General features: G+C 52.7%; 6 protein-coding genes across 6 annotated transcripts; 2 read left to right on the top strand and 4 right to left on the bottom strand.

Moving 5' to 3' along the window:
- The first annotated feature begins 102 nt into the window (after positions 1 to 102).
- On the top strand, positions 103 to 2,422 carry SMAC4_07079 (uncharacterized protein). Its single transcript, XM_003345747.3, has 4 exons — positions 103 to 885; positions 949 to 972; positions 1,075 to 1,145; positions 1,221 to 2,422. Exons 1-4 carry the CDS (start codon positions 784 to 786, stop codon positions 1,978 to 1,980), a joined length of 957 nt encoding a protein of 318 aa, XP_003345795.2. The 5' UTR covers positions 103 to 783; the 3' UTR covers positions 1,981 to 2,422.
- An 899-nt stretch (positions 2,423 to 3,321) lies between these two features.
- On the top strand, positions 3,322 to 6,887 carry SMAC4_07080 (uncharacterized protein). The gene is made up of 5 exons (XM_003345748.2): positions 3,322 to 3,743; positions 4,280 to 5,422; positions 5,498 to 5,751; positions 5,817 to 6,191; positions 6,251 to 6,887. The coding sequence occupies exons 2-5, from the start codon at positions 4,475 to 4,477 to the stop codon at positions 6,276 to 6,278; spliced, it is 1,605 nt and encodes a 534-aa protein (XP_003345796.1). The 5' UTR covers positions 3,322 to 3,743; positions 4,280 to 4,474; the 3' UTR covers positions 6,279 to 6,887.
- A 217-nt stretch (positions 6,888 to 7,104) lies between these two features.
- Positions 7,105 to 11,008, bottom strand: SMAC4_07081 (uncharacterized protein). Its single transcript, XM_066090565.1, has 7 exons — positions 9,711 to 11,008; positions 8,954 to 9,640; positions 8,466 to 8,878; positions 8,224 to 8,384; positions 8,095 to 8,160; positions 7,645 to 8,039; positions 7,105 to 7,558 (listed from the first exon to the last, which is right to left on the bottom strand). Exons 1-7 carry the CDS (start codon positions 9,896 to 9,898, stop codon positions 7,405 to 7,407), a joined length of 2,064 nt encoding a protein of 687 aa, XP_065946862.1. The 5' UTR covers positions 9,899 to 11,008; the 3' UTR covers positions 7,105 to 7,404.
- Positions 11,009 to 11,939: 931 nt separating this feature from the next.
- Positions 11,940 to 13,972, bottom strand: SMAC4_07082 (uncharacterized protein). The gene is made up of 4 exons (XM_003345750.2): positions 13,853 to 13,972; positions 13,653 to 13,673; positions 13,319 to 13,390; positions 11,940 to 13,243 (listed from the first exon to the last, which is right to left on the bottom strand). Exons 1-4 carry the CDS (start codon positions 13,901 to 13,903, stop codon positions 12,281 to 12,283), a joined length of 1,107 nt encoding a protein of 368 aa, XP_003345798.1. The 5' UTR covers positions 13,904 to 13,972; the 3' UTR covers positions 11,940 to 12,280.
- Positions 13,973 to 14,887: 915 nt separating this feature from the next.
- On the bottom strand, positions 14,888 to 18,696 carry SMAC4_07083 (uncharacterized protein). Its single transcript, XM_066090566.1, has 4 exons — positions 18,454 to 18,696; positions 17,954 to 18,327; positions 15,641 to 17,854; positions 14,888 to 15,556 (listed from the first exon to the last, which is right to left on the bottom strand). The coding sequence occupies exons 2-4, from the start codon at positions 17,977 to 17,979 to the stop codon at positions 15,268 to 15,270; spliced, it is 2,529 nt and encodes an 842-aa protein (XP_065946861.1). The 5' UTR covers positions 17,980 to 18,327; positions 18,454 to 18,696; the 3' UTR covers positions 14,888 to 15,267.
- A 2,093-nt stretch (positions 18,697 to 20,789) lies between these two features.
- Positions 20,790 to 25,400, bottom strand: SMAC4_07084 (uncharacterized protein). The gene is made up of 4 exons (XM_066090567.1): positions 23,778 to 25,400; positions 23,302 to 23,729; positions 21,980 to 23,241; positions 20,790 to 21,918 (listed from the first exon to the last, which is right to left on the bottom strand). The coding sequence occupies exons 2-4, from the start codon at positions 23,660 to 23,662 to the stop codon at positions 21,484 to 21,486; spliced, it is 2,058 nt and encodes a 685-aa protein (XP_065946860.1). The 5' UTR covers positions 23,663 to 23,729; positions 23,778 to 25,400; the 3' UTR covers positions 20,790 to 21,483.
- Positions 25,401 to 25,906: the final 506 nt, after the last annotated feature.

The following is a 25,906-nucleotide window of genomic DNA, read 5'->3' as shown; positions in this document are numbered from 1 at the left end:
GGTTCCACTTGAGTTCAAGCTGCGCTGTGCTTTACAATCTTGGAATCCGCACCTCATCATCATGCACTGATTGCAAGCTCCTAGGATCCCTGTCGTACTTGTAAAAGCCGAATAGTCGAGCAAAAGCTTCTGTTTGAATTCAACCGAGCAAGGGCGAAAGTTCGGAAACTTTGTAAGATACGAGTGTTGTGTCAACCAATTTTGTTAGTTGGGGTGACGGATTTGAGCTGTGAATAAACCGGGGCATTAACAGAGAGCCCAAGAGTAGAAGGTACTTTACGGTACGTATCACCAGGACTGGAAAATTACCAGCCTCGCATCGTTGAATGTGTCGCATGCAGTGCTCGCTGCCAAGCTGCCCCGGATTTTCTGCCTCTCAGGCGCTGCACGGTCTCAGACGGTGACCCCCTCGTTCCAGTTCCATTCTCGGCCTGCGAAAAGGCCAGCTAACCTGAGGTTTAACAGTTGGTGGTTGGTTCAACAACCGCATCAAGAACCACAAACCAGCGGCGCGATTAGCGACACCACTTCGGCTCAAGTTCCGAAACGACATTATCTGAATACCTTCTGCACGCTCATTTCCCCCCTCCCCTTTTCCTATTCCTTCGTTTTTCTGAACATCCGCATTCTTGTGCATTTTACCACCCCCCCTGCGGCGGGCTTTTATCGACAACAACAAAACAACACTATCGCTACTCCCTCCTCCTCCCCCTTCTCCTCCTCCTCCGCCTCCTACCAAGCAGATCTGCGCCGCATCGTTAGGTTAGGTTTCTAGTGGGTATCATGATGAAGTTGTTGACGTCGGCACTCTCGGCCTTGTGGCTGGCCACGGCGGCACACGGTGCTGTACAGCAAGATGCAGAGGGCAACGTGAAGAGCATTGGAGTGAGTTCCGGAAGCTCTGCCTCGCGCCATTCTGCGCATGGTGCTAACGCTTTCTTCCAACAGCTCAGGACGCATAGCTTGAACCAGGTATGCGCCCATAATCTCCGTATCTCGAGGGACTTGACCCTGTCGATGACAAAGTCTTGTCACGACAACCATGACTAACGCGGTATTGTTCACAACCTACAGCCATACTTGGACTCGGACATGCAAAGTCGGTGGTATGACTTTGGAGGAGACACAATTATTCGTACAGACCAGTGAGTTGCTCCCGCGCAGCAACCCGTTCAACTTGGCCACAGGAAGACGTCGCTAACCGTACTACTTACCAAAAGGTACATCCGTCTCACATCCGACCGGCCGTCGCAGATGGGCAGCCTTTGGTCCAAGGTGCCCTTGACAGCAACCAACTGGGAAATCGAGGTCGAGTTCAAGATCCACGGAAAGAACCAGCTGTACGGCGATGGATTCGCCATGTGGCTCACCAAGGAGCGCGGGCGGGAAGGACCCGTTTTCGGCAACCAGGACCGATTCGAGGGCCTCGGCATCTTCTTCGACACGTACAAGAACAACCGGCCCGGCGTCGTCTTCCCCTACGTCATGGCCATGGTGGGCGACGGCCGGACCTCGTACGACAAGGACACGGATGGCAAGAACCAGGAGCTCGCCGGCTGCTCTGCTCGCGGCATCAGGCACGCCAACGTGCCGACCAAGTTCAAGCTGTCGCACTTCCAGGACAAGTACCTGAAGCTCGAGCTGCAGTACAAGAACGAGGGCGAGTGGGTCCTCTGCTTCGAGACCAACGAGCCGCCCACGATCCCTCCCGTGGCCTACCTCGGATTCACGGCCGAGACGGGCGAGCTCAGCGACAACCACGACATCATCTCGGTCAACGCCAGGAACCTCTACACTACCGCTCCCCCGACCAAGTCCACCCCTGGCAGTGGCAAGGGCAAGAAGGTTACGGGTCAGCAGACTGAGGGCAGCTGGACCTGGTTCTTGGTGAAGACGCTCTTCTTCTTCTTTGCGGTGGGAGGCGCCTATGTTGGATACACGGCGTACAGGACGAAGCAGCAGCGCAGCCATCGCTTTTAAGGGAGAGGACATGGGTTGACTACAATGGAGTGGTGGCGGTGAATCGCGATACGCAATGGAGGGGAAAAAGAAAAAGAGGATGAGGATTCGCACATACAGTTTCTGCATTGGCGCGGGTGGCACGGACGGTCTATTTTCATTTTGTGTTGGTGTATTTTGAGCTTGCCCCTCTGCCCGAGGAGGTAGTATTCTGAGACGACTGCCCTTTTACTCATTGCGACGGTCAAAATGAGCCTTTCCCTAGATCTCTGCCCCAACCTATTCCCGAGATATATAGGCCGATGTCCTGGAGGTGACCGTACACGTAGAAAACCACAGTTTTGTTCCCCCCGAGGCACAGGGTTCCTGCTTTTTATAAACTGCCGACAAACGGGATCCCATGCCGGTGGGTATAATGACGGGCCGGGTAGCCTCCCCGACTCGCGAGTTTCCACCGAAAGTCAATGGTCGGTTGAAAAAGAAATTGACACAGCGGTAGTAATTCCCGCCTTGTGAGCTCGGAGTTGAGAGTTTGGCTGACCCCCAATTTCGACACGAGTCCAAGGTGACGTGATTGGATCCCGAAGACGATGACGATGCGATGGGCACCTCGACAAGTGTATCCGACAGGGACGATCCCTTCCAAAGGGTAGAGGCAACCCCACCTTTTACACCACCCGGCGGCTCCTCAGGCCCCTCCAATGTCACTGGAATTCCCACGAGGTCCCGCAGTGACTTCAACCACTGACTGACTCCAGCTGTGAGGCACAAGGTGACGGGAGCTTGTCAAGTTGAAGTGTCCCCGCAGTCGCACCTTGTTCAGAGACGACTCAGACATTTGACTTGGCTTGACAGCAGGTAACCATTTGATCATGGCTGGTGAACGTTTGACTTGTAAAAGCAGCCGATGCGTCCCGGATTTATATACGGGTGAAGTGGGAATTGTCAAACTGGGCGTTGGTTGTCTTCTCTTTGACGTATTTTAAGGAGATGGTTGGATTCGGCCAAGTGTACAAAAAGTCTCTCTAGGGATCGTCTCTAACAAGGGGAGACTTGACCAGGGGCGCGCTCCACATGGGGAGACAAACAAGAAAAGCAAAAGGCGACGATGAAAGCAAAGAGAAGCATTTCCCCCCCATCCTCCACTCGGCCCTCCGATTCAGCTACCAGAAAACAATTGGGGCGTGCGCGTGGCTCTTAAAAGTACAGAGACAGAGAAACGTCTCCCTATGTAAATACCTAGGACAAGCAATTCCCAAGAAAGAACGCACACAAGTCGTCCTGACCGTTCCCATCTTTGTCACAACTTTTAACTCTTCTTGTTTTCTGTTGTCTTGGTTGCACCTCAGCCTCGACATCCCTCACTCTTGGTTCTCCTCATTCGGCCCTCCAACTCAGCCCTCAGCTCCTCTCCATTCGACCGTACAGCAACCACGCAACAGCAATTCTCTACATTCACTTGACAGGGTTCCAGTTCAAAACACCTTACCCCAGTCTTATTTCACCGCACTCGGCCCCGCCCTACAAGGAAAAGGCAACCTGCAAGGGAGGGGGAACGCTGCGTGACTTCACACCTCCGGCTTCAATTCCTGACGTCGCCGCATCTCTCCGCTTTGCTCCTCACTTTTTGCTAGTCTTTACCACACCACACCACGCTTCACCATAACATCTACGCAACTACTCGATCAGCTATTTGGCCTCTTTTCCGTCTTTTCATCCTCTCCGCAGCCACACACAAACGAGCGCTCGCTGGGTAGTCCTGCCAAGAAGTAGTAAGTTGTCTGGTATGTGTCCAATTAGTCTAATATGTCCACCGAAGAAGAAGAAGAAGAAGCACATGTCACTACTGCACTGCATTGCTCTAAACCCCTCCCCTCCCGCTCCCGTCCACTTTCCCGCTATCACATACGGTACTCCATTTCAACGTGGCGACGCTGCTTGTCAATACACAGAGAGGACCGACCCGAAACCTGCATCTCTATCTCATACCTCTAGGGACAACTTCAGACTTTGTCGCGCTCGGATGTCCGGTAGTATCACAGAGGTGTTGAGGTCCTGAGGTTGTTGCTAAGATAGAGAGAAGGAAGCACCGATACCGCAGCCGGAGTTGCACCGCGACTGCTTTGATCAGAGCGTTTGCGCTTGCACTCCTTGAGGTTGCCGTTCCTTCCCTATCTCTTTCTTCTTCCCGGTGTCACCCAACATCAAAGCTCAGAGCCCGGGTCGCAGTTCCCTATGCGCTGCAGCAGCCGCATGTGCCAATTGGCCTTTCCCCCGTTGAAGCTTCGTGTTTACTGATTGCCTTGCATTCATCCTGCAGTCGCGACAGCCGCCGCCGCCGCCGCCTCCACTTCTGCTCCTGCTCCTGTTCCTCCATCCAGCTTCTTGCTCGATTCTTTCCTCCTCTCGCCTCTCCTCATCTCCGCCGCGTCTCGGTCCCGGCCCCCGTCTCCAGCTCCCCAATTACCTAGACGGCCCAGGTCTCGCTCGGCTGTCGACCCGGAAATAGGATTTGATGCCTTTGCCTGGCCTCGGTTTCCTCAAAAAGAAACGGGCGAAAGAGGGCAATACGGACCCTTCTTCGACTAGCCACCCAACCAGCCCCGTCACCCCTACCTCGGCCTCGAGCCTCAACCACAACTCCATCCAGAGCAGCATCGCCCAGGTCTCGTCGCACTCGAGTGCGTCGCAGGCCGCTTCCCAGTCGGCCACGGCCGGCACTTCCAGTTTCACCATCGATACAGACCACACACCCATCCCCTTGCCGCACGAGACTCCCGTCAACATGAATTCCCTCCCGGTTCAACAGCATTCCTATCCCCCTCAGCACACGCCCTCTCCTGGAGCCGCGGAGCAGCAGCAGAACCTCCCGTCCATCTCCAACCTCATACACCAACCGCAATACGACCAGCCCGGCACCTATCAACAGTCGTCCAGATACGTCCCATCTGTATCCCCAGCTAACGGCGGCCTGCCTGCGCCGCACACGCCCCAGCCCTCCATGCCCCAAACACAGCAAGCATCACTGCAGCCGCCCCATCACCAGCAACAGCAGCAGCAATCTCAAGCTCAGCAGCAGCAACAGCAACAGCCCCAACAGCAGCAGCAGCAGCAGCAGCAGCAACTACAGCCTCAGCCTGGTCAGCCCAGGGTTACCAAGGGCAAGTATTCGCTCGCCGACTTCGAGATATTGAGAACCCTCGGCACCGGTAGCTTCGGCAGAGTCCACCTGGTCCAGTCTCGGCATAACTCGCGCTTCTATGCCGTCAAGGTGTTGAAAAAGGCCCAAGTGGTCAAGATGAAGCAAGTCGAACACACCAATGACGAAAGAAGAATGCTCGGGGAGGTCAAGCACCCTTTCCTAATCACGCTATGGGGAACGTTTCAGGACTCCAAGAATCTCTACATGGTGATGGATTTCGTAGAGGGTGGCGAGCTCTTCTCGCTGCTGAGGAAGTCCGGGGTGAGTTTTAGATGGTTTTATTATAGTGAAGGAGTATGTATGTGTATGTGCGGCTGACACGAACGGATCTTATAGCGCTTCCCTAACCCCGTTGCCAAATTTTACGCTGCTGAGGTCACGTTGGCCTTGGAGTACCTGCACTCGCGGGATATCATTTACAGAGATCTGAAGCCTGAAAACCTTCTTCTTGACCGCCACGGCCATCTCAAGATTACGGATTTCGGGTTCGCCAAGCGAGTGCCAGATAAGACGTGGACGCTATGTGGCACTCCAGACTATTTGGCTCCAGAGGTTGTTTCCAACAAGGGCTACAACAAATCTGTAGATTGGTAAGCCCTTTGTTCCGGTGTCTTTCAGTGATGCTTCGACAGCTAACATGATGAAATCTGCACAGGTGGTCGCTGGGTATTTTGATTTACGAAATGCTTTGCGGTTACACGCCCTTCTGGGACGGAAGCTCCCCCATGAAGATCTACGAAAACATTCTCAAGGGCAAGGTCAGATACCCGCAGTGGGTCAACCCCGACGCCCAGGACTTGTTGGAACGGTTGATCACGGCAGACCTGACCAAGCGCCTTGGAAACCTGTACGGCGGGCCTTCAGACGTCAAGAGACACCCTTGGTTTGCCGAGGTGACCTGGGACCGACTTGCGAGGAAAGACATTGATGCGCCCTATACCCCGCCGGTCAAGGCCGGAGCAGGAGACGCAAGCCAGTTCGATAGGTACCCAGAGGAGACTGAGCGGTATGGATCAGGAGGGTCGGATGAGTAAGTTTGTCGGTGTTGAAAGTGAATGTGTCGTAGGTTGGTGCTAACATGCAGATCAGATTCGGCCACTTGTTCCAGGACTTTTAAGAAGCAAGCTCGAGAACCAAACTCGTTATGGATTTGAATCGTGTATAATCACTCCCCGATCAGCTGTACTGCGACTGTGCCGATCAAACACGCAAAACGCCATAGAATCGGCACGTCTAATGGGGCTCGAATCAGGGGGTTTCCCAACCATGACCATTTTTGTATAAATCCGAAATACGAACCCAGAAGTATAGCAGCAGTGGATACGTGTAGCATGCGTTATGAGACGAAAGAAAGAAAGAAATGGACCACTTGCCTTGGGTATGCATGATCAAGCTAACTCAGGATGAGTCTGTGGGAAATAGGGGTGGGGGGGAGTTGCAAAAGGGGTGGCCAGTGTTGTTGAGGTCTACGTTCAGGTTGTTGTTATTGTCCCCCTATTTTTGTGTAAACAAATCATACGGATGGCGCCCTGGGAAGGTGGTTCGATTGTCTTAAGTGGGTTTGCGGGTCCAAGTGAAGCAGTGACGGAATTGGCAGGTGACGTTGGACTGTGAGGAGTAGCCTGGCCCGCTGTTGTTTTATCATGGAAAGAGATGAAAATACGATGAACTACATCAAACACTTCGTGTTATTTGCAATGGAGCTGTGATCTGCTTTGACTGCCTGCCATGTGGAAATGGTCTGGTTATCTTAAAAGAGGTAAGGCATCTATCTGGATTGGATGAAGGTTCCCATATGCGCTGTCATGGCATATGGGATGGAAGACCCAAGGAACCAAAGGTCTGGTCGATGTTGGCATGTGCTATTGATCACATGGTATCGTTAACATCGATTCAATCTATACTCATGGATTCAAACCGATAGATATCAAGGAAGGATGGAGCAAGGACAGACAGACGGGCATCAAGATAGGCGGTTGAGAGCCAGCAAAAGGATTCAAAGGCTACCACCTACTAGTCTAATCTAACCAGACTGGACCAGACCAGACCGGAAGAGATGGAAAAAAAAAAAAAACCGACACCACCATCCATGGACACGATGCAGTACAACACAACAAATGCTTCATCCCAAGCCCACAAGACCCATAGGTAAACCTCAACAGCATGCTATTCATTCACTATTCGTATGTAGCAACGACAACGCCGACCGTCCTGGCTCTCGCCCGCTATCTACAGTATGGTGCTTATTCGGGAACAAACATGGTCTTGGGCAGAAAAGCCCAAACGGTGCCGACGGTAGACAAAGTGATGGATATCGCAAGCAGGAAGTAATCAAAGATCCTTTCTCTGCGCGAGATGCTGCTGCCGAAGAGCTTGAGGTAGAAGAGAATTGGTAGACTGTTGTGAAAAGAGTACTTTGTTAGCATGGTGAGCCAACCAGTGAAGGAAAAAGAGGAAGCCGAGTTTGGTGTGGGAAGACTTACATGACACAAATCTGGAAACACAAGGCACTCCCCATAAAAGCCATGATGCTATCAAAGGCGGGAAAGACGATGGATATCACCAGGAAGCAGAAGACGGTCAGCGCTCGAATGGCAATCTTCATGACGCCGCGGAAGTACATGGAGCGGCCCACGAGACCGGAGGTCTCGGCAACTGTTGTCGTGTGTAGGCCGAACAGGACCTCGAGCGTGGCGATGATGGGGCGCGCGTTGAGCGGGATCTTGGTGAGCGGGATGATGGCGACGAAGGCGCACATGAAGAAGGTCAGGACCTTGGGGTAGCTAGTCTCAAGCAGGATGTTGGATGTGATTTCGTCGCGAACGCCGTCGCCGAACATGAGGAGGCCGGCTACTGCTGTGGTTGCGTCTAGGAGGTACTGCAATGCGGTCAGTAAATGTTGTATATTATCAGGGAGAAAAGAAGCGACGTACAGTAAACGAGAAGGTGATCTTCAACGCCTTTGTATATTTGTAGGGATGTCTCATATCTCGGTAGATCTAAACACGGTTTGTCAGCATATGAAGACACTTGCATTTCTTGGAGCTATTTATTTATCTTACATTTGGGAAAACGCTATGGCCGCCCCAAGGAGACATGAGCAAACCAAAAGAAAGAGGCAACGTTAACCAATTTTGCGGGAACATGTAGGTTTTGGCAGGCTCGATAAGGGAACCAGGCGCTGTGGGCTTGAGGAAGCCATCTGTGAGTAAGATGAGAACAACTGGGCGCAATCTAGTTAGCCATGAACCATAACAGATAGAAGAAACGCTCTTATGAGAGAGGACACTTTAGCGCTACTTACTCGAAAAACAGCAGAAGATGCCAATAATGCTCGTAAAGCTCAACAACCTCAACGGCAAAAAGTTCAACGGTACCATGATGACCGCACAGATGATCTTCCACCCTGTGACCGACAGGAAGCCCGGGAACAGCAGGTCCAGAGAGTCGGCAAAGAGAACGATGAGGGCGACGCAAGCAGCAAGTAGCTCCAGCGTGAAGAGGATACTGGTGGCTATGCGCGCGTTTCGGCCGAACGAGATGAAGGCGAGGTCGGAAAAGGTAATCAGACTAGGATCCAAATCCATGCATTTCGCCAACAACTTCGCGGTGTAGATGGTTACGGCGGCGCACAGAAACAGAGTGACCATGCCGCAGAGCCAACCAGCGTATTTGATGCCCATGGGCAAACTCAGGAGTCCAACTCCAATGAGGACACTATAGAGGAAAGCCTGTGTTAGTAAGCGCTGGGGTGTAATCGAAGAGCATGTGTGAAGAGCGCCCTAGACCTACTTGATAGAGTTAAACACGGTCTGCGGGAGCGTCGACTGTCCCTCAACAGCCAACACAATCTTCCCGTCCTGCTCAACCTCCTTCACCAGAATAGGCGGTAGCTCCTGATCGGGCACGTTGGCCGGAACCTCTTGCGGTTCCCTCCAGAGCACCGAGACCTGGTCTATCGACTGCCTGCTTATGCTGCCCCTGGACCGTATCGTCCCATAATCGGGAATCGTCCCATAACTGCCCACGATCGGCGGAGTAGCCAGGTGTGGCGGAACAGCAAATATCGATCCTGTTGCGCTTCCTACACGAAATCCCTGGGCAAGCTCATTCTCAAGCGCCTTCGCCTCGCGTTCTCGGTAATCGGCCGAATGCCGTTGCGCCGCTGCCGTGGTTGCCGTGCTAGGTTCCGCGACCTCGTCATGAGGAGCAGAGCCAGCAGATTCAAAGTGCTGTCGCAACAGAGACGACCGTGGCGTCGCCTCGCCAGCTTCGAGATCACTCCTTCCATACTGAATGGGAGCGGCGCCGGAAGGCGGTACTGCTATCGGGGCTTGATCGGGGGCGAAGACGAAGGACGGACGTTGGGGGATGACTTCGCTGAAGCCGGCGGCGCGCTGCCAACTCCTGGTGAAGGAGCGGATACTGTTGACACCACCAATATCGGCGACGGCGGAAAGACGGTTGGTGATGGAAGATCTGCGACGGGTTTGGGTGGTTAGCAGTCAGTAGTATAACTAGTTTCAACTTTGCAGGCTAGTCCACTTGCCTCCTACGCCTCAACTGTGGCCATTCCCCATCCTCGCCGTAGCCGTTAGCATCAACACTGCGTCCAAGCAGTGACTCGTCCTCGAACTGAACACTTCTGTTTCCCACCGAGGAGAAACTGCCATTTCTGCCGGGAGACCGACCCCCGCGCTCGTACTGGTCCCAGGTTGTTGGGTTTCTTGACGACATCGGGGTGGTGTGACCTTGGGGTATGAATAGTCCAAGGTCGTTTTCCTGTATCACTATGATGCTGTAGCGAGAGGAAAGAGTGGGAAGTAGGAGAAAGAGGGAGGGAGGGAGGGGGAGAGAGAGAGAGGGAGCAAAAGAGGGAAGAAAGAAGGAAAGCGAGGCGATCACGAAAGAGTTGGACAAGAGACGAGGATGGATGGAGGATCACACTAAACAAAACACAAAACACTGCACACAACACACAGCTGGTGAACAAACCCCCTCTCCTCGTTACCCGTAGTTCCACTTCCAGACCCGATGTGGCGGCTATGACAAAGACTGATTTTCCCTAGCTTCGCAAATGACAAGAGTCGCAACGAACCGGGCACCGGTAGACACGTTCGGTTTCGACGATGGGCTAGGTAGTCTTCAAGGGCTAGAGGTAGTCTAATGCGTACTGCGTCACGCAGCCCAGACGGCAAGCCAGGGTGATGCCGGCTCTCAACTGGGTGGTTCGAATCTCCAAGTGGAGATGGGATTAACAAAGCCAAGAAGTCGATGGGACCGTGGGACAACGTTGGGGTAGTCTGTTTGCTGCTGCAACTGCTGCAACTGTTGGTGGAATCGACGGGACGGTGTTGTTGTGAATTGTGAGGTGTGAATGAATGGGCTTGTGGATCTTCTATGGATGTCTTGTGGGACATGCAAAGCGGAGAAAAAAAAAAAACCAAGAAAAAGGTCGAGGGGTCCCTGGTTCTTTTTAGTTTAGGTTTTTAGGTTGTCTTTGAGGAGGAGACTGGTTGAGACCTGATGTGTAGAAGAGCCGCTAGGTTGAGAAAATCGGGATAGAGAGAGGAAAAGCCAGACTAATCACGAGGGAGCATTGGGTTGTCATGATACCTTTATTTTCCATCGCACAACAAGAATCGCATTTGCGTCCGGTTGTGTTTCGAAATCCTCGAATCCTGTAGAAAGGACGAGGCCATACAAACCACACAGCACACACAGCACACACATAACGGGTACAAGGCGGCGGCGGGGGGCGGGACAAGGAACGAACCGACGTCACCTCACCCATGGACCTTCCACCTTTGGAGAATTTGCTTCTTTTGACCTCCCGCTCAAGATATTGCACCCCTTCCAGGTTGCTACACAATCCCACAACCAAACCCCCTCCCTCCCGCGCATTCGCAATTCACCAACCATCCGCAGCTACAGTATCCCACAATCAACGCTGCTGCCGCGGGACGAAGTGGAAAGGGAAGGGTATGATTGACGATAGCGATCATTAAAAGCGATAAAAAAAAAGACAAATTGACCAATCACTATTCAGCAACATCATGCATTGATTGGATTGCGCATGCGTCCCCACCGCCAGCCGCTATCGTGATAAGGGACTCTCGCTCTCTCTTACCTACATGTTTTCCTATATAATCGCGGGGTAAAAGAGGCTCTTGGTTCCATAGCTTGGTTATCTAGTTACAGATGACTGTATCTGAATTAGTTGGGCAGCGTAAGGGCTTCGGCTGTGGAAAAGGGAAAGAGCAGAGAGGAGTGGGGAGCTACTAGGGTATCGGGTGAATGACTGGAAATGTTCATAGTACTGCCTACCATTTCCCCTATACATAGTCACTGTCTGTCGCAAATGCGAATGAAGGACTACTCGTCTGGGCTAGAAAAGCCCCTAGAATAAAAGAAACCATCGCATTATCAGATTCCGAGCGAATCGGAGTCCAATGAATTCAGTCTAGACTCTAGGACTGTATTCTAAGCTTCTGCTCGCGAGGCTCACAATGTAGGTATTCCCTCACCCCATGTACCAAGCAGTGAAGTACGATCCGCCCGCCCCGAGACCAGAATCCTCGCATAAACTCTCCGGCAGTGTATCGTGACAAGTCGAGTTACTCCGAACAACCTGAAAGAGGCCACTGCTGTAAAAGATCTACCGTGCGGGCGCCAACCATCTCCATTCCCCCATCGCGCGATTCGCAATCAACCGACTGCGTTACCCCACTGCTTTGTTTGCTATTTACGAGATCTCGAATTCTAGATCGTCTGGGCAAAAAAAAAAAAAAAAAAGAAGCTATGTTGTAACCTGGCTCATGTACCGGATAGCTATAGGTGTCTCCGGTGGGGCTACACAATCGCGGGAGATAGTGAGCCAAGCTATCTGGACTTGGGTAGATTTGAACTCAATATAGCATCGATCGCTGTGGTATCTCGTTGTATATCCACGAGAGGGGACCCTTCTGTCCCGTCTCAACTTTTTCCTCCAACACATATCCCAATACGCCCGTCTGTTCTTAACCATAACTCCTACGTATGAATACAGCGCAAAGAGGACTGGTTTGCTTGGATCGCACCTCCTCCCCGATACCCATTCAGCTCCAGATTTTTCTAAACCTAGGCCTTAAGGATCTTCTCCAGCTCAGCAACAACAGCGTTACCCATGTCCGAAGTGGTAGCGCTGCCGCCAAGGTCCTTGGTCTTGGTGCCGTTGTCGATGGCAGCCTTGACAGCGGCCTCGACAGCGTCGGCCTCCTTGGGGAGGTTGAGCGAGTAGCGGAGCATCATGGCGACGGAGAGGATGGTGCCGACGGGGTTGACAATGCCCTTGCCGCTGATATCGGGAGCGGAGCCGTGGATGGGCTCGTAGATGCCGTTGCACTTGCCCTTGCCGTCAGGAATGCCGCCCAAGGAAGCGGAGGGGAGCAGGCCGATGGAGCCGGGGATGACGGAAGCCTCGTCGGAAATGATGTCGCCAAAGAGGTTGCTGGTGATGACGACGCCGTTGAGGGCGCGGGGGTTCTTGACGAGCAACATGGCGGCGCTGTCAATGAGCTGGTGCTCGAGCTGGAGCTGGGGGAACTCCTTGCTGATGACGTCGGTCACGGTCTTGCGCCAGAGGCGGGAGGTGGCAAGCACGTTGGCCTTGTCCAAAGACCAGACCTTGGCGGGAGGGTTCTTGGCCAGGGCGAGGAAGCCGGCGAGTCTGGCGATGCGCTCAATCTCGGCGCGGCTGTAGGGCTCGGTGTCGCAGGCGTAGCCGGAGCCGTCGTCCTCGGTGCGATCGCCGAAGTAGATACCGCCGGTAAGCTCACGGACGACAATGAAGTCGGTACCGCGGCAGACCTCGGCCTTGAGGGGAGAGCTGTCGACGAGGGACTCGGAAGCGAAGTTGCAAGGGCGGAGGTTGCCATAGGTGCCGAGCTCCTTGCGGAGCTTCAGGAGACCCTGCTCGGGACGGACGGTGGAGGAAGTGCCCCATTCGGGACCGCCGATGGCACCGAGAAGGACGGCATCAGCAGCCTTAGCGGCGTTGAGGGCCTCATCGGTGAGGGGGTCATGGTGCTTGTCAATGGAGGCCTATGGGACAAGTAAACATGCGGTGTCAGTAACCGTTGGCCCCAACTGCCTATCAAGGGTTGAAGGTAAACTTACACCGCCAAGGAGGTGGTTCTGGAGGTTAAACTTGCCAGCCGAAGGGCTGTTGGTCTCGATCGACTTGAGGACCTAATGGACAAACAAAACCACAAGTAAGCTCTCTAGTCCAACTGGATGAGTCTCGCGATCGTTGGGAAGGCCGCATGGTACAAGGTATGCACGATGGTGCTAGGGGAACTGTTCAAGTCGGGAGCGAAATCGGAAAGCTTCGTCCTCCGTCATTCTTGTGTCGCGTGGGGCCACGGATCGCGACGGGAAGGTACCCCCGAACGGCGCAACGCAGCGCATAGTGTCGATACAGCTAGCGAGTAAGATGCATTGAAGCACGTACCTTGATGGCCTCAACAACAACCTATAGTAAACAGAGACTTGTTAGCTATTTGCGCTTCCTCGAGAGTTTGTTGCGCTTCCCTGATTCCCAGCCCGAAAGATCGGTGGTGGCCGATAACCGGGCATCCCATGCTTTGGGCTGGGAAGCTGAAGCTACGTAGCTAGAGAGTAGCAGAGAGAGGACAGGGCAGAGAAGCATACCTCAGGACCGCAGTGGTCACCACCGAACACAACAATGTTATGAGTAGCCATCTTGTATGTAAGTATGGAGCGCTGGAATTATCAAAGCTGTATGGGAATGGGGAAAATGGAACTGTGGTGTGAAAGGTCAGTCTTCCGGTTGCGCAAAAGCAGGTCAAATAGATTCCACGTTGGACATGGAACCCAATCCGTCAAGCCGCCGAAAACCGCCTGCAGTGGATATCGAGCAGGGCAGCTGGGACGTCACCGTGGGCTACCTACCAAAAAAGAGATGTCGAAATGGGTATCACACGAAGCTCAGAAGATGTGAAAAGTAACAATATGAAAAAGAGGAAAAGAGTAGGAAAAGGATACAGTGACGTTTTACTTCTCAAGAGTTGAATCGGATTGATGCTCCGCGCTTTTCTGCCATCCGGTCTGCCGCACCGCTGATCTTTAAACAGCACACACGCCCTGAGCTCCTAGCTTGTCAGTCTCGTCAGTCATTGCATTTGCTCCACGCACAGCGCCGACCCCGCCTTCCGAGGTCGGCGCTCCTACCCGTGTAGTGCCACCATGTTTCCTCCTTTTAATCTTTGCCCGAGGTCCAATCACCTCACCGGCTCGCCCATTGTGACATTGGAGCTGTCTCCAAACTCCGATCGGGCTCCGCGTTCCCATTGCCAGCTCCGTTTTTAGCAACCGCCTGGACTCCAGGTTTCCGGATGACAGCTCCCGCTGCCTAGCCCGTGAGCGGCCCGGGAGCTACTGCCGACACCGCAGCCTTTGGGCCTGGACTTTGGATGGCTTCTTCTCCGACAGGTTCACCTAGAACTGCTTGTCCAGAGACTAATTGCTGTCAATCCTGTCCCCAGTCCGGAACCCTCCGTCCAAGCCGGCATACCGCTTTCGAGGGCGAGTCGGGCGCCGACAGGGCGAAGCCGGAGCCCGAGTTGTGGAGCCAAGGCCGGATCCCGACATGATCTCCGCAAACACATCCGTTTGCACACGACTTCGGACTGCCGATCCCATGATGCTCAGCTTCGTTACCCCTTTTTCAGACCAGCCAAAATAAACAATCAATCAGTCAGTCAATCATTGAGACACTTGCCTACACAGTAGACGCAGTCTTAGTATTATCCCAACATCAACATTTGGGATACATGGCCATCAACCAATACGCTCCATCTTGCTCCTCTAGAGAACTCTAGGTAATTCGGGTATCATTGTGCACTTCTGCTCCGTGCTCGTTTCATTCTCTTCCGGAACGGCTAGCTGTCTGTCGCATTACCTGCCTTCAAAAAAAAAATCAAAAAGTAGATGTTTTCGCTCCTTTCCTATTTCCCAGCAAGTGTTTTTGTTTGGTTTCCAGATTTCTGTGCACTACTATTGTGCCGTTTACCCCTTGCGCAGTCCACATGGTTAACACAGCTTCTTCAACGAAATGATTTGAAAGACGACTTGTGTGCCAGCGGTGACCCCAACGACGACCCTGACTGAGGTCTTATTGTCGTGCCTTCCCCTGGTGTCCCTTTCCCAACGGCTGCAGACTGTCTCACAGTCCGTGATGAGCTGCTATAAACTCCATTGCCGCCGCCGCGGCGTTGTACGCGGGGTATCGTCGTCTTCAAGTTGGCACAATATGCGCAGATATATATGGACGGCAAGGCCCGTTGCGAAGCAATCTTCACGCATTTTCCGTGTAACCACATCTCACATGATTCGCTGTGTGGTTGACAACCCGTATTGTTAGCTTTGCTCAGCTGGTGTTGTGCTACTCTGCAGGAGAGGAGAAAGAGATAAACGTACCATTGAACCATAAAGGCATTCCCCGGGTCGAGATCAGGCCTTTTGCAAATACAACGCACCGAGCGCCTCTGGCTGATGCTAGCCGTTGCATCGGACGACGAGGGTGTAGGTATACTCGCCTCAGTCAGTGCTGTGGGCGATGCTGTGAACCGGCTGGCAAAGTTCATGCTCGCAATCGTCCCCGTGCTATTGCTGTGGCTGCTGGACGTAAGCCGCCTCATCTTCGAGGGTGAAGGTTTGTGCTGCCTCATCCGATCTTCTCGCAGCTTGAGGAGCTCATTGACCGCATCGCCTGACATCTTGCTGGTCGGAGTCATCTCGTGCAAGAGAATCTCTTCATCGCTCTCGTCGTCTAGGCCCTGGAACCCACCGCCAGACCGGAACGAACTCAACGATGTTGTGCTTTGCGCACTGAAACTGAAATTCGGCTGCGAGTGGCTGAAAGAATTAACAGCCGTCCTCGATTTGCGAGGGTCCGGTATGGAAAACAACGTGTTTCTGCTGGGGATGATGATCGGCTCGTCATCCGATGAAGACTCGTCATCTTCCGAACACCAGCGGCGACGGCCACCTACTGACTGCGAACTAGTCCGCTTCCGGACGGCCAGAGGGCTGTCACGCTCGACAACGAGCGCCGTCTCTACACGGGCTCGACCGTTCTCGTCGATGGTGAACTTTGCCTGCGTCCTTGTCCGCGGGCCCGCCGTCTCTGGAATGGATGTGAGGCTGGACAGCCGTTGATGGCTGCTCTTTAACGGCGATAGCCTGCCACTTGACCTACTGGGCTGTGAGAAAACAGGGCGGCTAATGCCCAAGCCAGCACCGTTGGATAACTGAGACTGCGGACGTGGAGCCGGTGCTAGAGCCGGCAAGATGACTCGACTTCCTGACCTCTTGCCTCTATTCTCACTGAGACTCCTCCCTAGACCGGGACGGCCGATGGGTTTGACAGGAGAGGTCGCTCGTACCTTGTCCTTTTTTCGTGGCTCCATCTCCCTTTCACTGGCTGAGCGACGTAGCTCACCGCGAGATGGCACCTTTGCAACTGACGCACCTTGGCTTCTCGACTGGGCACCCTGAGCCATCTGACGTGACGATGAGCCACGCGACGACTCTTGTGCCACGGCGTCAAGGGAAACATCCATACTAGCAGACGACGGCCGACTGAAGAGCAGGCCCGGGTCCACGCCGGTGTTGATTATCCCAAAGGAGTTATCGATAGCAGTAGCATATGTACCAGTATACATGGATTGATCCGCTGATGAGGCCATTAAGGCCTGCATGGGCGCTTGAGACACCATGACATGTTCACTTCCACCACCTGACACAACCCGACCGCCATTGACCAGCACATTCTCCGGAATAAAGTGGCTCGGGGTCGAAGTTTCCCAGTTCAGCGAGTTCATGGGCCTGGACGGGGGGTGCGGCTCCTGTCGAAACAAGCTGCTGCTCGCACCATTGAAGTCGATATCCATTCCCTCCAAGCTAGGATCCGTCTTCCAGAAGGGTTGCTGGTTAGCGAAATCGCCTGTCGTGGTTCCGGTGAGCTGGAAGTTAAACATGTCGCCTTGGTTGGTCACATAACTGCCCATGTCTGGCGGATGGGATGTCTCCAAAAATCCCTGATGAACAAATTCCTGATCATTTTGCATAACGCTGGCTTCGAGCCGAGTGGCAAGCTTGCGCTCGCCTTTGTGACGTGATGGTGGAGGTGTTACGGTTTGGACTCGTTCCAGATCAATGGTATCAAGTGATATCTTCTGAGCCGAGCTGTTTTGCGCAGGGTGGAACAGTTGGTTCGAGAACGGCAAACTGTTGAGGCTCGATGTGACCAATGGCTCTCGGGGCAGGCTTAAACCAACCAAAGGCTCTACCGGAGGCAGTAGCTGTGCCGAATCAGAAGAGGAGGGGTTCGCAGAAGCGGTCAGTACCGCGGCAGCTCGGCCCGCTGACGGCGACCCCTTCTGGCCAGACGAAGTGATGGCCGGTTCCCTGGAGCCAAACTCTTCAGATGGACCTTCTCCTTCTCTAGGGTATCCTGGTGTGTTGCTGATGAAGAGGGAATACTCCTTGGCAAAACCAGGAGTCCAGCCCACCGTTTCTTCAGCGTAGTTCCTGTTGGTCTTGGGCGTATGTAAGAGGGGAGTCGGAGAGGTATTGGAGATCGGGGTTCGGGTAGGTGTTGGCGGCTGAGCGGTTTGGTCACCAAAGCTGCTATAGAGACGAGAGGGTCAGTAAAAAGAAGAACAATAGATGCCAGTCTCTCAAGGAGGACGATCCGGGATAACAGAATGGTGGTATGAACTGGCTAACCTGCAAGCCAGCTGATCCCCGCTCATATCAGTTTCTGTCTTGTGCCATACATATATCCCAATGCCAAGCTGAGGTTGAGGTGGAAAATCTGCTAATGGGTGGATTGGTGTGTCAACGGTGAGGAGAGATCCTCGAGTCGTTTGGTTCGGGTACAGTATGGATAGGAAGGGCCGAGGATGGAATATGGAGCTGATGGCAAGCTGAGGGGGTTGAAAAAAGGTAACGATAGTCGGTCTTGTTTACGTGTTGTTTCTTTGCTGACTTTTGAACTCTTGAACGTTTGCTTTTTTCGATAATTACTCGAACTCGGGGCTGGTGGAATTCCCTCGCCGATCGTAGCCGTGATAATCGTTCAACTTTTTTTTTTTTGGATCCTATAGGGAACGGGGAACGGATGATAGTCCTCTGGTTAGTGCACGTCGTCCTAACGGAAAATGAGGGATGGATGTGAATTCAGGGAGGGGTGTCAGCTGGAGGGAGCTAGTAAACAACGGGCTCACCTAGTAACACAGGGAGGAGAAGAAGAAGATCAAGAAAGTAAAAGACATGAGGTTTCGTTAGAAGACGAAAGTTGATCCGGTATGTAGCTGGACTCGGGAAAATATGGGGATGGAATGCCTGCTGGTCATGATTGTGTAGGAAGAAAAAGGCAAGAAAAGTTCCAGTATCTTTTGGGGCTGAAAAACATCAGGCTCGACAACGGCTCGTTGCGAGAAATTCGAAAGCAAAAAAAGTTACTGTATTACGTACCATGATAATTGTCACGGTATCGTGTATGTTTGTAACCCGAATGCGTGTCCCCGTTGCTTTTGCGTTTCCATACCTTACGGTACCTCCTGCATGCAGGTATTACCGCCTGAGGTCTGTGCTAAAAGACAGGTGCTTTGCAAGCGCCCTTTCGTTGGTGGCACAGGTCTCGACCCCCGCTGTCCCTCTCCGCTCATCAGGGACTTCCCTGTGCTACAACATGGCCATTCAACAGGTACAGATGATTTATATTCCGCCGACAAATACAATCACCGCATTCAGTGTCAAGGTCAAGGAGATTGAATGGAAGGGGTAGGCGGTAGGAAACCGAACCTCGCCCAAAAATGCAAAGAATTACTTGCCCGAGCTTGGCTTGGAGGTAGGTGCCTCTAGGTGTGCAGTCAAGGCGACACCTGCTTCTCCTGCACAAGGCACAAGGGGACAGAGCCAGCCAGCCGTCGTCTGCATGTCTTGCACCCGTTGCCGGGTTGGGGACAAGTCAGGAACGGTCCGGTTTCTGGGGGATTATTTTCAGTTTGCTCGGATGGTATTATATCATGGGAGCTGTCCAAGTACCCACCGAGCCATATATCCCTGGCAAAATACCTTGGAAATAGTGTCGGTGTTCTCAACAGGAATGCTGCCCATCCTGTCGTTATCTTCCCAAGGGACGATGTGAGTCAAGGTGCGTAACAACATCAAACCGTTGTTGGGATGCAGCCAGTTCACATCTTCCCGCTGTGCTTTTCACGTAGGTAGGTACTCTACCTTATTCCCGCTGTTGCTTTAATTGCCTGACAGCTTGCCCCGCGTCTATAATATGTGAGTAAGAACACTTTGCTTGAACATTATTGAGAACTATTCCAAGTCAGAAACGATGTCGTTCACAAGTCCTGACAAAATTCCCGTAGCGCCATAGTGCCAGTGCCGCAGGGCTGCCTGGACCGAATTCGAGTTCAACGCTCGGCCGAACGTTCCCGTCATTGTTGTAAGTTTCGGGACGAACCTGACCCCGGATACAGTGGAGTCGGTCTCGCTCGTCCCCCCTCCCGTCTCCGAGCACCTCCGCCGGCGGTTGCCGATTTCCAATGTGGATGCCATACACAGTAGAACCACTCCGAACAAACGCACGGCCTTCGCTGGAGTGAGGTGGCAGGCAATGTTTTCCCCCCAGTGAAACCCATGACTTTTTGTCCAAACATCGTGACTGAACTGCGCGGGCGGTGAGGAAGCTGTTGCTCAATAGGAAGGTGTTCTTACCAACTTGCTTGCTGCCTCTGCCTTACTTCATCCTATCACGCTATAGCCCCTCTCCATAGCGTGCAGCGTGCCAATCAGACACTAGCCGTGCCTGGCGACCATGTGTTGCACCTTCCTTCCTTCGTTTGCTTGCTGTCATATTCGGTGTCGCAGATAGCCTCAAATACATGGTGCACATCGTGCACTATAAAAATGTCGGAGAAGTGTTGGCTTGAAGTGGATGTCTCCGAGGCACTTGCTGGTCACAAATCTATGGATGCAATGTCATCATTTATCTGACTTTCCATTGCACAGGTGCGCCCGAGCCATCATCCCATCCCAGCTGTCGTCTGTTGAACTGTCATGCAAGCACTTTAAACCCCTGCCGGCCAGGTGGCACCAGAGGCCGTTAGGGTCCGCAGGCCCGACAAGTGTTTGTAAAAAATTAGCATACCTTTACGTACCAGTAAACAAATGCCCAAGACTACGCTTTGTCATTCTTCTGCGAACAAAATTGGGCGATTACAATACTTTGCGTCTGTCGGGCCATGAAAGGTACGGTAATCAGTATGGAAAGGATTTTCATGAATCGTAAGAGGAGAATGTGAAAAGAAAATTTGTTTCCAGTTATTGCGCATACGTCACTTCATTCGTTTGTTTATTTGTTTACCTCCACCCGGTCGCACCGGCAACCATGCACATGTGGCCCCTCCGCCCCTTGTCAGGCCGAAAATCTAGGGGTCCGTAACGCAAACCAAACCGAGGCCGACCGGGCTCAACAAGGCACGCATGCCTTACGTTCTTTCCATCCGTCTCACATTTATGTTGCTGGGCAATTTTATAGATATCATGGTCATCGGCTTGTATTTGGGGTATCATTTGGCTCATCTAGAGCTGCAGAGAAGATTAACATGAACCTACGACAATAATCATCAAAGAGGGGAGAGTGTGCGGGAAAAGTCCTGTATATAAAGGGGAAGAAGGAGAGTATAGAAAGGTGAGTATTCAAAAAGGTCAATTAAAGCCAAGAGAATGAAAGACAGAAAGGCAGAAATAAAGAAATCGGGTATCCTCCACCACATCACCACCGCGCACTGAATCGTATTCGCGACGCCCGCGTTGAATAGATCAGGTCGACATATAGAGAAAAGGTGACATCATAAGAAAGTGTGCCAGTCTAGGTAAGGTATCTAGTAAATCGCCCTGAGCCCCCATTCTAAAGAGATCATACTCCATTCCCGAGGAGTTGTTTGTGTGTGTACTTGCTTTCCGCTTTTCTGATTTCCGTATGTGATCATAACGACATCTCATGGTAGCCAGCTTCCGTAAAAAGGGAAGGGGATTAGACAAGCGAATTTGGGGTAAGGAAAGAACAGACCATGGTTTGTTGGCACCTTAGGAACACCACATGGTTCAGTGAGCAAACTATGTTCAGGAAACTGAAGAAATGGGAATGAGGAAAGTAGAACAAGGAAAGATGTGGATTGGACGTAGTAATACCCATTTCCAATCAGGTTTCTCAACTATTCAACCGTTGTGGACGGTCACTGGTAGTTGGCCACTTCAGCAGTGAAGGGGGCAGGCCAGGAGCGAGGGGCAGATGTGATCTGGGCGTGAATATTATGGCGACGCCCATCGCGTGGAGGAATTGGCGGCGGTTGCAGTTTGTCAAGGTGCGAATTCAATCCGGGCGGTTGACAAAGCTCCGATTGCTGGTCGGCGGATGGCTGCGGTGTAAGAGGTTGCATAGATGGCGGTGACAATGATGAACAATTATCATCTTGTGCTTGCTCAAATTGGCTTTCCCCCGACGTCTGGGATAGGGAAGGTGTTTCCGCAATCGAGCTGTCCTGCATTTGGCCTCCCAGCGGGCTAGCAATCTGCGGTTCAGCTTTGGCTTTGATCATGCTTGAAGGTCGCGTGTGACTGCTCCCCCTTCGCCGCTTTGGTGTGTCTTTGATCTTGGTATGGGTATGGCACTATTCCAGGACAACGATTAGCGACATGCACTCAATGTGAAAGAGAGGATCCTTGACATACCTTGTACGCGTGCCTAAACCAGGTGGTGCCCTTCTTCTTGTTGCTCACCAGCGCGACCCAGTCACGACAAGTGCCACAAAAGCCTTCCCATACTTCCGGGTTTCCTTCCATGCGCCTGATCTTTTGCGGTTCCTGGAAGCGACATCCTGTCGGTGCGCTAATCCCGTGTGTGAAGCTCTTGTCGTACCAGTACGCTGAGTTCTTGAGCACTAGCCAACGCCCTGGCTTGCAGATTCCGCACCACCCTTCCCTCTTGTTTCCGTGTCCGCGTACCCATTTGGGAGTGTAAAGGTCGCCGTCGAACCTGAGCTCCTGTTCATGGGGCACCATTTCGGGATCGTCGGGATTCATATCTTCGGGTGGGGGATCAAGCTGTTCCTCCTGGAGTGCAGCAAAGAGATCAGGCGGATCCGAAAGATCGGCGTAGTGGTGATGCAGGGAGCTGGGGTCAGCATTGCTCGAAAGCATACGAAAAAATCCATGAGAAAGCAGCGGAGGTGGTTGTTCAAAGTGATGCTGTACTGGATGGAAGCCATGTGATGGCAGTTGAGACGGAAGAAGCATGCCGCCATGCTGAAGTACTGGGCCATTGTTCCCAAGCAAATATGGGTTCTGCTGTACTGCCTGCAGGTTTCCAAAGCTGAGCGGTAGCTGCGGTTGAACGACCGTGGGGGAGGAGTGATGGGACTGCATCCGGGTTTGAGAGTGGAAGGCGTCTTGCGATCCGTGGTGGTAAACAAAAGGGGAAGGCCTTCTGCTAGCAGGTGTACCGTAAGACCCAGTTGACCATCTCTTGCTCCTGCCACCATCCACGCTGTATGGGGCAGCGCGCGCTCCGGGCCGGGGGGAAGGCGACGCACGGCCTCTGCTCTGTGTCCGTACGAGATCCGACCGTGTCTGAGGAGTCATACGCGGAGAAGCGACAGGCGAAAGATGTGTTGAAGACATGTACGAGTTGCGGTTCGAAGTTGGCCGATAATCGGAGATGGACTGCGCATCAGAAAGCGAGGCAGAAAACTCATCGTATGAGGGCATGTCGGAAAAGGCACCGGAAGTCGACAAGCTGAACGACGATCCAGACATTCTGCGCTGGTTCAACCCGCCGTCGAAGTTCATCTGATCACCTTCCAACTGCTGATGTCCCTGATACTGAAGGTCCATGGGAACGACCTCGTCACTGGTAAAAGCCTGCCCGATTGCAAGGTCGTTATCCAAAGCTGGCATATCAACATGTTCTCCGCAATGTCTCTGACCCCACGCGTCTGATCGAACCGTTAGCTTCTCTACTTCATCATGTTCCCTAATCGTTTCAGTCGTCTCACCTGTCGTTTGCGGATAGAACTCGTGAGGCATCGAGGTCGGCGGGAACATGACGTCGCTTGGGGTGTGTTGCGCTTGCGGGATGCTCAAAGAGGGTTGATTCCACGCGGGCAAAGTCCCAAAGCCGCCAGCCATACTATATGCGAATCCTTCATGGATAGTTGCCGGTCGTGGCTTAACACCTTGAGAGGTAGGGTTTGTCCACATTCCATGAGTAGGCGCCATGGGCTCCATCTCGGTCGACAACTGATTCCCGGACGTAGCAGACATGGTGTTTTGCTGATGGAAAGGCACTTCTTGTCTCTTCAAGAACCCAAAGGAAAAGGGCAGCCGTCTGCGGGATTGCTCCTGGCTTGCGTCCATGACTACCCGATAATTCCAATAAGATCACTCAGGTCCACTGGTTGTTGACCGGAAGTCACGGGCACGGCTGGGATGTTAGCATGAACATACGTTCAGGGGTCATGGTTGGACTTACTCGATGTATGTCGGCCTTGTAGTTAGCTCGAGATGAGAGAATGTTTTGACTGAACGAGGATACAGGTAGAACTGCGAGCCTTTCTGAGCAGGTGAGGCGGTCGGTGGTAGAATGAAAGCGCTGATGGCGGGTTGATTGGTGACACGAGTAGTCCGTGTATATCAAGTATTGTTAAGGATTGTAGAACCTCGTCTTTGAGGGATAACAGAATGACCAGAAAGGACAGAGAGAAGGAAATTGCGAATTGCGGTTACCCAAAGTGAAAGGAATGTCAAGGCTCCGAAGTGCTGAAAGGAAAAGGAGTGGAATGAGTTGTACGAGGCCAACCCGTTAGACCATCACCCACACACTGGTGTCCAAGAGGAAGAGAGCCAGCTCTTGGTGTATTATAAGCCAGCAATCGATAGTAAGAACTGGTGGTGGTGAAGGAGGGTCGGGTAGCCAGTGAGAAATCGAGAATGAGAGGACGGGAAGGGAGCAAAAGGAAGAGGCCAGTGAGCGGGCACTGACATGCCGTAGGTATAAAAGAATCTATCACAGACCAAGACACCACACCCCTGGAGGGTCAATCGTCCAGTGAGGCCAGGTTCGGAACATCGGTAGCAGCTAAGCCGGGTCTCTGATACATGGTACAAGCTTGCCCTGCGTCTTTGAACGTGGAGAACAGGTGGTGCACGAGATGTCTGTATGGCCTGTTCCGTTGGGAAGAAGACAGACGACAAGGGTAGAGACGAACAGGGTTGAATCTGCCCATCGAAGACGGGGCAGAAGGACCCATGTGTGAGATGATGTCGTCCCAAGCAGGGACCAGGTGCCTAGCCTGCGGATCAAATGATCATTTTGGCCATAGATGATGAGGCTAAAATGTTGGCAAGTCAGAATCCCAAAGTGAAGGTCTTGGTGGCCCGAAAAGCAATTTGGTTAGAAAGTGGTGAGGAAGCATCGTGCTTCGGTTGACCGTGCCCGAGTGGCTACTAGCCCAAATACTAGCCAGGGGCTTGACCGGGACTCTCCCCTACCAGGAAAAGCCACCCATTCTGGGCAACACAGGGCAAGGGGTTGTCTGAGAAGGCCTCTAAGCCCATTTCGGCCAGAAGAGTGTATGTTTAGCAAAGTAAAGATGAGATGGGGTCATCATCCATGTACCCAGAACTGTCTGTGTAAGGCACGAAAAGATACCGATGGTGGGTGGCTTGTTTCAGATCCATGCCTTCTTGTCGGTAATAGGTGGCAACCAGTCCTAGTTTTCCGTGTCTTGGATGATCCGGATTCCAGGCCGATGGTGGTCTAAGCTTATGAATTGGATGACGAAAAGGACGCCTCGCGGCAAAGCGATGGTGTAAGAGCGGTGCGATAGAGGACCAAACTATTCTGTCGCTTCCGTCCCGCGCCCGTCAGACTGAACGTAAGCAAGTTGACTGCCGTTATCAACCGTCCTAAAAGCGATTTAGACGGCTACCGTGGGGCATCAAGCCCAGACCGGCCATGTAAGAAGGGAATAAACTCTTCACATGCGGGAGAGCTGCTCGAAAGAAGCTGGTAGTGACGGTTCGCAAGCCTTCTCTTTGCTTCGAAAGCCGAGTTCAACAGTCAACTCAACTGCCCAACCAAGCTTCATTCGAGTGTCGTTGTGCGAGACAACTGTATCGAATTTGTAGGTCAAGACCTAACCCAGCAAAGCAAGCCCCGGTTTCTCAACATCGGAAGTGCAAAACCAAGACGGGCATGGTGACGCGTGTTGAGGTTTCGTGATCGGAAACTCTTTCCAAATTCGTGGACCTAAGGTTTCGCTACTCAGAAACTTGATACAAGCCATAACAGATTCGTCAGGTCGGCGCTAGAGGCTGAGGTTGCTCGAGGCGAGTCAGCTCGGGACTGGCTGAAGCCTGAGGGCCGAGATTGAAGAAGACCCGAGGTGGAGTGAGGATTACATTAGTGTCGACAGCAGGTTAGCAGTCCCATTGCGGTCGGAGCGATGAGGTAGCGTAAGCCTTTTTTGGTTCAACGGCTTGATGCTGGTCCATCCCATGTCGTCAACTGGAGAGCGGGCAGCAAGTGTCTAGTGTAGGGACGGGGTGAGGGGAAGCCGGGCAGGATGGCAAAAATAGCAAGTTCCCAGATCAAGGGGA

This window comes from Sordaria macrospora, chromosome 4 (genome assembly GCF_033870435.1).
Source record: "Sordaria macrospora chromosome 4, complete sequence".
Lineage (NCBI taxonomy): Eukaryota > Fungi > Ascomycota > Sordariomycetes > Sordariales > Sordariaceae > Sordaria > Sordaria macrospora.
This window is presented reverse-complemented; position numbering and strand designations above follow the sequence as displayed.

What these genes read in the sequence shown, in the direction of transcription:
- SMAC4_07079 (XM_003345747.3), top strand. Translation starts at nt 784, where the DNA reads ATGATGAAGTTGTTGACGTCGGCACTCTCGGCCTTGTGGCTGGCCACG. An exon ending in GGACGCATAGCTTGAACCAG is followed by an intron (nt 973 to 1,074) that starts GTATGCGCCCAT and finishes CACAACCTACAG; the next exon opens with CCATACTTGGACTCGGACAT. An exon ending in ACAATTATTCGTACAGACCA is followed by an intron (nt 1,146 to 1,220) that starts GTGAGTTGCTCC and finishes ACTTACCAAAAG; the next exon opens with GTACATCCGTCTCACATCCG.
- SMAC4_07080 (XM_003345748.2), top strand. Translation starts at nt 4,475, where the DNA reads ATGCCTTTGCCTGGCCTCGGTTTCCTCAAAAAGAAACGGGCGAAAGAG. An exon ending in TACAACAAATCTGTAGATTG is followed by an intron (nt 5,752 to 5,816) that starts GTAAGCCCTTTG and finishes AAATCTGCACAG; the next exon opens with GTGGTCGCTGGGTATTTTGA. An exon ending in GGATCAGGAGGGTCGGATGA is followed by an intron (nt 6,192 to 6,250) that starts GTAAGTTTGTCG and finishes CATGCAGATCAG; the next exon opens with ATTCGGCCACTTGTTCCAGG.
- SMAC4_07081 (XM_066090565.1), bottom strand. Translation starts at nt 9,898, where the DNA reads ATGTCGTCAAGAAACCCAACAACCTGGGACCAGTACGAGCGCGGGGGT. An exon ending in AGATCACCTTCTCGTTTACT is followed by an intron (nt 8,040 to 8,094) that starts GTACGTCGCTTC and finishes ACCGCATTGCAG; the next exon opens with TACCTCCTAGACGCAACCAC. An exon ending in TGTTTCCAGATTTGTGTCAT is followed by an intron (nt 7,559 to 7,644) that starts GTAAGTCTTCCC and finishes TTTTCACAACAG; the next exon opens with TCTACCAATTCTCTTCTACC.
- SMAC4_07082 (XM_003345750.2), bottom strand. Translation starts at nt 13,903, where the DNA reads ATGGCTACTCATAACATTGTTGTGTTCGGTGGTGACCACTGCGGTCCT. An exon ending in TTGTTGTTGAGGCCATCAAG is followed by an intron (nt 13,391 to 13,652) that starts GTACGTGCTTCA and finishes TTTGTCCATTAG; the next exon opens with GTCCTCAAGTCGATCGAGAC. An exon ending in AGAACCACCTCCTTGGCGGT is followed by an intron (nt 13,244 to 13,318) that starts GTAAGTTTACCT and finishes CTTGTCCCATAG; the next exon opens with GCCTCCATTGACAAGCACCA.
- SMAC4_07083 (XM_066090566.1), bottom strand. Translation starts at nt 17,979, where the DNA reads ATGAGCGGGGATCAGCTGGCTTGCAG. An exon ending in GGGGATCAGCTGGCTTGCAG is followed by an intron (nt 17,855 to 17,953) that starts GTTAGCCAGTTC and finishes TCGTCTCTATAG; the next exon opens with CAGCTTTGGTGACCAAACCG. An exon ending in AATGCCTTTATGGTTCAATG is followed by an intron (nt 15,557 to 15,640) that starts GTACGTTTATCT and finishes TCAACCACACAG; the next exon opens with CGAATCATGTGAGATGTGGT.
- SMAC4_07084 (XM_066090567.1), bottom strand. Translation starts at nt 23,662, where the DNA reads ATGGACGCAAGCCAGGAGCAATCCCGCAGACGGCTGCCCTTTTCCTTT. An exon ending in GTTCTATCCGCAAACGACAG is followed by an intron (nt 23,242 to 23,301) that starts GTGAGACGACTG and finishes CGGTTCGATCAG; the next exon opens with ACGCGTGGGGTCAGAGACAT. An exon ending in GGTTTAGGCACGCGTACAAG is followed by an intron (nt 21,919 to 21,979) that starts GTATGTCAAGGA and finishes GTCCTGGAATAG; the next exon opens with TGCCATACCCATACCAAGAT.